The following is a 10281-nucleotide window of genomic DNA, read 5'->3' on the forward strand; positions in this document are numbered from 1 at the left end:
GCTGATGACTTCACGTTTGCAGAAGCTTAAAATTATAAGCGGTTGTAGTAACTTATTTTCGTATAAACAGCGTTTGAAAGCTTTAAACAAGGATCGAGACCTACCTTATCTATTTTTCTTATAATTCCAGTGATGAATTATTACATCGGATGTCACCAGTCATGAACAGGAAACTCAAAGCGGTCAAGTAAATCTTCGGATGTTTAGCTGAAAATCTTTTCTTGTTAATAAATTTTCGCTAGCAATGGTCTGTCGCATCTTTCTTTGCGGAAGTTGTGAAACAGCGTTAGAAAAAATGACAGAACGCAACTGGCCGTACCAAAAACGGTGCCATGTGACGGTCCTCAAACCGGCTATTTTTCAACAAAGGTGGTGTCCTTGTCACCGATCGAGAAACAGAAAGAGTAACGAGAACGTGGGCATTTAAACACCTCAAAATTTGAAAAGAATTGTGTGTACATTCGAACCTCCCGTAAGAGACCAGCCAAAAGGTGGAGATTTAGTGGTCGCTTACGGAGAGTGGTTGCTTATAAGATTCGAACCATAGTGGGCTCTTCCGAGAAGATCAAGAGGTGCTGGTTCATCTTCTCCCTGAAGGATATAAGTACGTGTTGTAGAGCAACTATAGGGCTTTGACTAGGTAATTTTGGAATGCCCCTTTTGGATAGGTGGTCGCCTATGAGTTGTGGTCCCAAATGAAGGTTTCACTGTAGTGGTAATGACAGCTATACGTTCAGCTTTAAACTAACGGATCAGCGTCACTGACTCGCTTTCGCTGTCCACGAACATCTCGACAGAACAGGCTATTAAGTGTGGCTACCTCACGCACTTGATCTAAATTTTATATAAAGATTACAGTCCAAAATTGACACTTCTCGTCGGCTGTAAAGAACAGTTTTGTTTATTGAGGTAGGATAAAAATGCTGAGAAAGGGCAAAACGCAAACAGTCAACAGAACAACTTTTCTTGCCCTGGATTTTATCAATTAGGAGTATGGCCTAACTCATGCTGCACATAGAAAAGCGTAGTTTTGGTAAGTACGTCAACAGACGATCTGAAGGAGAGATGATTATCCTCCGCTTGTTGCGTGATATCATATTGGTTGTCCTGTGGTGCGTGCCTTTAGTCATGCGATAGAACAGTATCACACCAACTACGTGGATATGTTTTTTTTTTTAGGCTAAACGACCTTTTCTCTAAAAAGGAACACTCTTCTCAACTATTTATCTTCATATACATTGCCTACTGCACGTGGATTTGCTTCAATCATAATATAGTTTGACAAATTTTACGTAGTAGGGCAAGTCTGTGTCTTAATATTTCCACCCCGCTTACATTCTGTGCATTTTTAAAATTGATCCCCCAAAATCAAGCCTCTTAGAAAATTGTACCCCCGCCCCTCCGAAACCCCCGCCCCCCCTGGGACGTAATAAACGATCGGTCCCCAAGAACTACCCAGAGGAAGCCATAAACAAAAAGTGAGGAAGAGTTATAGAGGCCGAGACCCTTATCTGTAAGAATCAAGAGCTGCTTATAACTCCAATAAAGTAAACACAAGAACCCTCTTTTGCAAAGACGATAACAATAAATCATTTATAACGCCACTGCAAACAAACCGGTTGCCATACCAATGAGAAAATACCGACTGCGGGCCGGTTTTAAGTCGGTGTTTAACAAAACATCGTCTCAAGTCCTCTTTAATTTGACCAAACCAAAGGTGACAATATATTGTTTACTATTAATAGCCTCGAAATCCACTGCACTTAGCTCTTTATTATCTAAATTTCGTTTGAATATGAAAAAATGAGTCACCATATTGGGAAATCAGTGCAAATTAATACTCTTTTTTTTTTACATAAGAATGCTGTTTTTTCCAGCCCAGGCTGAATATTCGTATTTTTCTATCAAAGGCAGCATTGCTAATCGCTTGACGTTGCCAGGTTACTCTTATGTCGAAACCTCACTTTAATTAATTAGCTCTGATACTGGTGAAATAACGGCTGAGATAAAGGATACATATAGATATGGGATTCGCAGTAGCAAAGTTGTTAGTTGTGATTCTTGCTTATAAATTCATGCTTTTTTGCAAAGGGCAGGATGGTAAGTTTTGTTGAATGATGCACTTGTGGCTGAAATTTTGCTAGTTTTATTCTGTTGAATTCCTCATTAGGTTGTTGTGGTTTTATCTCTACTAGGGCTTGTAATACAGTGTTCGTTGGCCGGACTGAAAATTGGCCAACAAAAATTTGCTTTTGGGGGCAGGGCGAGAATTAAATAGTTGAAAACTTAAAATCTTAAAACGTTTAATAAACAAAGTGGTTCTTCAAAAGATATCTTGTTTATTCAAATTTTGCGATTTTCTCTGACAGATGATCACTTTTAAAAAGCTAGTTTCGAAAGAAGGGCGTTTCGACCGTCAAACTGTCACGGCCGTTTTTTTTTTTTACAATATTGTGGAAAGTTGCAAATTAAAATGCGCCCAATATAATGTATATGTTTTACAGATAAACACAGCGTAACATTGCGGTTGACAGCATCAACAACTACCAGACGTCGCATTTTTCAAAATTTTGAGATCCTAATAAAGATGATTGCGCTGCCTACAGTTGAACAAAGATCTTTAAACAAAGATCTTAGAGCCCGAAACGTAGCAGCAGTCAGAGTGCTCCGTTCAGGGCAAAATTATTTGACTAACTAGAGTATAGGCGTTGTATTTAAGATATATTTTACATTTTATTCAACCTTATGTTATCTTAAATAATGCATGTACTAACTTATGTCTACGATCCACTCAAAGCCATATTTGTTTAACAATAAACATGTGTTTCGCCTGAATCTACATTAGTTATTTTAAGTGCCTTCTTCTATCTTTTTCAAAATATCGATCATCGACTATCAACGTTATTCGGGCCCCCGTGTGGACGCCTTTTATTTTTGAAACTCTTGGGGCCTCTCAAATTTGCGCCAAACTTCCTGAACGTGAAAAAACATAGAATCGTGAATTAATCAGTTTTTTAAAAGGGCGACTCAGGGGCTGCGTAACACTAATACTACCACTACTACTAATAGTAGTCATCACGGCGCGCGCTTAAATGGCTTTTTTCACTGCTAGAAAAGCAAATCTTGGAATTTCTTGTCTTTCTATTTAAAACTGAGAACCCTCTATATCACGAATTTTGTTAAAGTTATGATTAATTGGTAACAGAACTTCGCGTCGTCCAATTCGTAATGGTAACAGGACTGAGTGGAGTCCAATTCAGTCTGTAATCATACGAGTGATTAACAAAATCGGACGACCGCGTAGCGGGAGTCCGATTTGTTCAATTACGAGTGTGATTACAGACCTTATTACATCCACTTTGAAATCACTGGCTATCCGTGCAATCTGATTGGCTCTCAGCGGTGTGATTTATTCCTAAATCGCACCATTTTTTGCTCTATATCGCATCTGTTCCAAATCGCGTCATTCTAAATCGCATCATTTCTGTTTTAAATCGCACCATTTTTGTTCTATATCGCATCATTTCTGTTTGGAATACAAAATGAGATATAAAAGCCTTTTTGTTTCGGCTTTTTAACAAACCGGCTACTTGATCGATGAAATGTTAGTACTGACTAAATCTTGCGATTTCGAAATGGAAGTAATAAAGTGGTAATTGAACTTCGTGTCGTGCAATTTTGGTCTGAAATCATACTTGTGATTTCAAATCGAACTCGCGCTGCACGCTCGTTCGATTTTGAAATCACGCGTATGATTTCAGACCAAATTGCACTCCACTCAGTTCAATTACCATTATTTAACGTATCTTAAGTATGGTAGTTTCTTGTGCTTTTAACAGAAAGCTGTCCTCGAGTGCTGGAGTACAGTGGTTCAATGGAAGGCCGCACTCTTGTAGGTCACGTGTTCAAAGGAGTTGAAATCACATCCCCAGATGTTTGCGAGATAAATTGTTTTTTGGAAGCTGACTGCGTGTCTTTTAATGTTATACATCGAGAAGATGGAAAGTACTGGTGTGAACTAAGTAATTCTGATCACACAGCACACCCTGATGATCTTGTGTATGGAGTCAACACCAACTATCAGCCATACCTGGTGAGAGCAGAGAATAATCTGCTTGGCGTAATAAATGAAATTTTTAACAACCGGTGCGGGAAGATAAAATGAAAGATATACAAATTCGCAGAAAGCAGAAGCATATCTGATCATATGACCTCGAAGCGTCCATCTTCCTCTTACTTGTTGAAAACAAGTTTTTTCAGCCGTCCAATCAGAAGCAAGGAAATCTTTATGCCCAAATATGGAATAAGAGGGTTATATGATTTTGGACTCAGAAAATTAAAATAAAGTGCGAATTTTAGAAACTAGATAAGGGGAGAATCGATTGCATTTATTAGCTTTAACATATTTTCAAGGCGGAAGACTTGGTTTTTTAATATCTTTAAACTGAGATGAACGGATCCGAAGCGCCTAAATATGCAGTCTGTGCCAGATAGTGGGGACGTCGTCAAAACAAGGTCAAGCAAAATTAAGACACGCGTTTGTGAACTGGTGAAGAGGGCGGATCCCCTTTTCCCAGTCCACGCGCTTTTTACAATCTCTGCACTATTATCTTGGACCCTGAAATAGACCTCTTTAACTTGTAGATTTTGTTTTCGCAATGCAAGTCGTGTGATGATACTCTAGAGAACTGTTTCTTTCAAATTTCGTCTTATTCTCCTGCATACGTTCGCTTAATTTATGAAGAGACAAAGGATCAAATTCCCTTGGGGCCTTATTCGGGAAAACAAAACGGACAAGCTAAAGAGGTCTATAGCTGAAGTATCATGCTGAAAACAGTTCAATCCCTCAAATGCGTTCACTAGTCCTAATACATCTTAAATGCCATCCGACTGATTTGTCAGTCACACCTATCCAGTTTACCAACTGAACTAGGCACCGATACTGACATAATTTGTTTCCCTTGTAACCGGTGGCCTTTGAATGACTTAAGCGACCGATAATCCCTATACATTTATACCCTTCCACTACCCAAAAAGGATGGACCAGTTACAAAACAGAACAGTTTTTACTCAATCCTTGGCTATTCTATGTTCAGTCATGGGCGTCAGTTATATTTGTTCATGTCATTCTGCAACATTTTCTTTAACGCATCTTTTCCTTTCTGCATCTCATCCTCTTTATAAATAATGAGTGGTTATTTAAGTTTGCTTCGCAAGAAACAAGGGTCCACTCTGACCCTAATATGCATGTGAACTGAGGCAAGGCATTGCGCGCTCTGTGGACCTATTTGTTGCTGGGGTAACTGAGTAGCGGGTGATTGGTTCACTTCTCTAAATATATAACTTAAATAGTTCACCGCTAACGTGATTGAATCTTCCTTTTTGTAGAACCCGTGTGCAAGCAATCCCTGTCCTCTAAACAGTCGTTGTCAAATAGGCTTCACTGAGAAAGGTTACCGCTGTCTGTGCTCTGCTGGATTCACTGGCTCAGACTGCAAAGGTTGTTGCCTTTTAATGAGTTTGTGCCCCTTGAAACTGGGCTTATTAAAAAGTTCCAATCAAAAGAACTCCTTGTTGTTGATTCGAATTTTTCAATAGCTTGGTGGTCTGTCTGAGTATGGGGTCTTTGACTCTTTTACGGGACCATCCTTATGGCATTTTTCTTTTGTCTTTAATCATGTTCTTTAAACTGCCATTAAATTTAGATAAATAAATAAATAAATGAGTAAACATAAACAGATTAGCATGTTAAGAGTGAACCGCAGAGTTTAGGTAGTAGAACAATATATGTTGAGACACTGTTGTGACATGTTGACACATTGTTGTGAAAAAGACTGTGTCGAGACTGACCAGAGCTTAAAGACAATATTTAACTTAGCTTCTTGGTCTATTTTTGTCTCCGCAGAAATTCCAGTTGTTATCGCGTCTCCAACGGTTATTTCTACACGAGCAGGACAACACGTGACTTTCACGTGCAGTGCGACTGGTTCATTGCCCCCTATTATTACATGGAGTAAGTCTCAAGGAAGTCTGCCTGCTTCAAGAACTCTTACCACGGAAGAACAACTAACTATACTCAATGTTACGATAGGTGACAGTGGTTTCTATGTGTGCAATGCTACGGGTGCTACATGGACAAATTCCTCCTCAGTCGAACTTAAAGTGTTTTGTAGTCTTGTCAACATAATTAAACCATCTTCTTCTGTTACCCTGTTTGCTGGTCAAGCTTTGAAATTTTTATGTCCTACTTCAAGTGGAACGGAGTTGTGGATGTACGATGGAAGTACTTCATTACCTCAGGACGTAGTTATCGAGACACCAGGCATATTACTCATTCCTTCACTTAGGAAAGATCACGTGGGTAACTACTCTTGTCTATCCGGAGATTCCCTTCATTGGAATGTAAGTCTTCGTGTTAAATTTCCAGAAACATGCAGCATAGTAAAGCAGAGCATTTGTGATGCCAGCGGTGATTACGTCATAGATCCTGATGGTGAAGTAGGCGAAGCTCCATTCACCGTTTATTGTAACATGACCGACAAGGGAGGGGTTGGGGTAACCGTTGTCAGCCATGACAGCGAGGATACGATCCATGTAATAGGATTCGATGGTCGGGGTAGTTACAGACGCGACATTCACTACATCAGTGCCAGTCTCTCCCAGATCGAGGGTCTGACGCAGGTCTCCACAAATTGTCAGCAATTCATCAAATACGAGTGCAAGGGAGCCGTGATGAGATTAGATAGAAATGATAAATATGCTTGGTGGGTGTCACGTGACGGTGTGGCTATGACGTATTGGGGTGGAGCTACCAACGGTTGCGCATGCGGGATGACCAATTCCTGTGCTAACCCATCGTGGTCGTGTAACTGTGATAAAAATGACAAAGTCTGGCGAGAAGACAGCGGTATTCTCGAAAACAAATTGGATCTTCCTGTCTCACAGCTAAGGTTTGGAGACGCTGGAGAGCCTGGCGAGGAAGGATATCACACTCTTGGGAAATTAGAATGTTATGGAATGAATTAAAAGCAGACTCACTGGCTGGGAAAACCGAAATCCCGAAAATGGAATGAACTAGCCTGTGTGCAGGCTCACCGTGCGATTTTGGTGGCGGAGCCGTCATTCCGCGAGGAGAATAGATTCCAGTGCCAAACATTTTCCCCGAACTGGCGCTGAGTGAGCCTGCTAGCCGGCTGGGAATGAACTAATGGTTGACAATTTACATATCAGAGAGAAAAATTTATTGAAATATTATAAATGCTATGAATCATTTACTTATATTAAGCCAGGGATTTAGCTGAATTTTTAAAGAATTTTCCTGGTCTAAACATTGCCTTAAGACCCAGTTACATTATCCCAATATGACAGTCCTAGACAATGTGTAAGAAAACAAAAGCAATTCCTTCTAGGGACTCGGCCTGGACACTGATCTTTAGCCAATGCTCACACTTTAGCAGAAGTTATAAGTTTTGTATTATCTCTTTTCGTTGAACCATTCAGAAAGTTTGAAATTTTGTGACCAACACCAGTTAGTCTTTTCATTTGGTAGTCAAGAGTAGAATTCTACCTAAAAACGACCCCTGCGTTCAAACAAACCGCCTCGTTAATACTACTTCTAGTTCTCTAGGCCGCAACAGAGACATTACGGACTTGTTCCCAGTCTCTTTCTGTATTCGTGCTGTAATTTACGGGAAGGATGTAGTGAGTTCGCGGTGCATCAAGGGAAGAAAGGAAGAAAACGCGAAACATCGTCATTTTTTCTCTCCAGTCCATCCCAAGCGCTTTTGCGCGCGTCTATGCTCCTTTCCATTTTCTTTTGCAAGAATAAAGAAGCGAGTCGAGTCGACAAGTCTGATCACGTCCATCCTTTTTCGGCCCAAAATATAGGAACATAGACTTAAGATTGGAAATAAAATTGGCCAGCACAATAACTTACTGGTACACAAGGAGGGAAGAGGTCTTGTTAACAATTTTGATTTAATTCTCAGTTTTGGACCACTTTATCAGAAAAGCACTCTAAAGGCCTCAGAGTAGCAAAAACAATAAATATTACAGATTTGAATATTTTCTAATTAATTCTTCTTTTTAAGACCTTCCATCTACTGTGTTTATGATCAACTGCCAAACTCAGTTATCAGCAACGACATGTTTTTTCGTTTAACTTTCTGTGAAAATAAGTTTCTATCTTGTAGACAGTGTGTCTCATTCTTAGAACAAAAATTATAGTGTTTTCTTTCTTCATTTGCATTGTGGAGCGGTTTGCATAAAAAAAGTCTTTTAGATGCTTTAGCCAGGCACGAAAATGTTAAGAACAGGTGTCTTAAATCGCTTTAAGGAGATGTAAATTATACATAAAATATAAAATATCTGATCAGGGATCAGTGATGTATAAAAGTTATCTTCTGTTATCTTATTGTTATCTCAATTAGTATTGAATATTCTTGATACTACATCATCATGCATAGCTAGATGACTGTTGAGATGACTGGCGCAATTGTGTTGACACTAACTTGCCTACAATCGTTGTATTGAGCATACCACGAAAGCAAACCGAATAGGATATTTGGCCATTGTGGACCTATGTGCGGAAGGTATAGCAACTGAGTAACAAGCGGTTCGCAACTCATGACGAGCAACGACAAGGCAAGACGCTTTATTCTGTTGGCGAAATTCACAGGTCGCAAGGCCAGTAACGAGGAAAAGCTTGCCAAACTTTTGCAAAATTCGTCCTATAGAAAAGAACTAGAGGGACTACATCGCAAGGATTCATTGCGTCATAAAAATCAAGCAATCTCAAATATACTGTTTCAAATTCTTCAAGTACAAGAAGTTGGAAGTACAAAAGAGTATGACCTAAGCGGAAGCATTTTTAAGGTTCATGTTGTAGAGGATACAGAACTATGAAAGAATATTAACAGCATCAGTTCAGCGTAAATTCTTCATTTACCCACAAAACTCAGTGTCAATTTCAGATCCTATAACGTTGTGATTGTCATGTAGCTTGTTATCAACCTATTAGTAGCAATTCTAAAACTGTTAATGGACAAGATCACCTTGAAAACCGCTATTTCCGTTACCTAGTTCTGCTATTATCCATAAAGAAAGTGATAACAGTAAAAGGAAGCTTTCAGCGAACATGTATACATATCTTCGACTTCCAAGCACTGTCCTTTTAATCGGCGAGGGCAGCAAAAATCATAAGCTATAAACTTTAACTCTCTAAATCCAAAGTCAAGTGTCTGGTCAAGTGCTAACTTACACAAGGCATCTAAGAATACTGTAAAAACTGTAAGTATATCATGCAACTGTTCATTTCACGGGGAAAAAAAAAACATTACTGTGCGCAGTGTGTTGCAAGAATTATACAGGAATTAGTCGTTATAAATTAAAAAGGCCATTGAAGCATAAGCATTAGTATTTTGTTTACCACCATAAGTAATTGAACTGTATAAAGCCGGATGCCATAAAGTGAATATGTCTAAAAGAATAATTTCCAATTATAATCTGTAGAGGTTATTTAACGGTGTTCAATTCAGAAGCTGTGGGTGGATTAAGTAAATATTCCAGAAGAAATAAATTATCAGATCTCCACAAATTGGCAACATGTTTTCCATTCTTAATGATTGATTGAGCATTGAGGCGTTTTCACACTGATGCCCATTAGACATCATCGTTTATGTCTTTGTCATAATAAACAAAGGCAAAATGATAAATCAAACAGACGTTTACAGATCCAAGACAAGTAGAATTATAACAACAGACCACTATTTTAACCACCATTTCATTCGTTATCAAGGGCGTTGTATCATTATATCGATGCGAAAGCGGCAACATGTCACCCTCTCCACTGTTTAGTTGTTATAAGCGCCATGTTAATTGCTGTTGATTGTCAATACATCAATGATACTTTCGTCATCAATCATGGATACGTTCGTCAACAACGTCAACTTACACATGAGTGAGCCACAGGTTACATTAAAAACCCGCGACTAAGAACCTGTTAGGCTAAGATTTGCCACGGTTAGGTCCACTCTATACAGGAACTTGTTTAGACAAGAACTTAGATAAGAACTTGTTTAAACAAGTTCTTATCTTTTAAAATCTACAAAAAATTTTGTACACTTGGGCAAATTTCTCTTTGAGACATGTGCTTTATTACTTCAACTGCAATTGTAATGGTATACAGGTTTTAGCTAAGGAATGGGTTGAATACAACTAAATACTCTTAGCTACAATGTATTCCTTCTTCAGGAGATAAGAACCTACTTAGAAACCTACATA

At 38.9% G+C, this 10281-nt stretch overlaps 1 protein-coding gene across 1 annotated transcript; it reads left to right on the forward strand.

The window, feature by feature from the left end:
• The first annotated feature begins 2024 nt into the window (after positions 1-2024).
• LOC140934590 (peroxidasin homolog) lies at positions 2025-7026 on the forward strand. Its single transcript, XM_073384191.1, has 4 exons — positions 2025-2100; positions 3840-4093; positions 5389-5500; positions 5906-7026. The coding sequence occupies exons 1-4, from the start codon at positions 2025-2027 to the stop codon at positions 7024-7026; spliced, it is 1563 nt and encodes a 520-aa protein (XP_073240292.1).
• Positions 7027-10281: the final 3255 nt, after the last annotated feature.

This window comes from Porites lutea, chromosome 4 (assembly GCF_958299795.1).
Source record: "Porites lutea chromosome 4, jaPorLute2.1, whole genome shotgun sequence".
NCBI lineage: Eukaryota > Metazoa > Cnidaria > Anthozoa > Scleractinia > Poritidae > Porites > Porites lutea.

What these genes read in the sequence shown, in the direction of transcription:
- LOC140934590 (XM_073384191.1), top strand. Translation starts at nt 2,025, where the DNA reads ATGGGATTCGCAGTAGCAAAGTTGTTAGTTGTGATTCTTGCTTATAAA. An exon ending in TTTTTGCAAAGGGCAGGATG is followed by an intron (nt 2,101 to 3,839) that starts GTAAGTTTTGTT and finishes TGCTTTTAACAG; the next exon opens with AAAGCTGTCCTCGAGTGCTG. An exon ending in CACTGGCTCAGACTGCAAAG is followed by an intron (nt 5,501 to 5,905) that starts GTTGTTGCCTTT and finishes TTGTCTCCGCAG; the next exon opens with AAATTCCAGTTGTTATCGCG.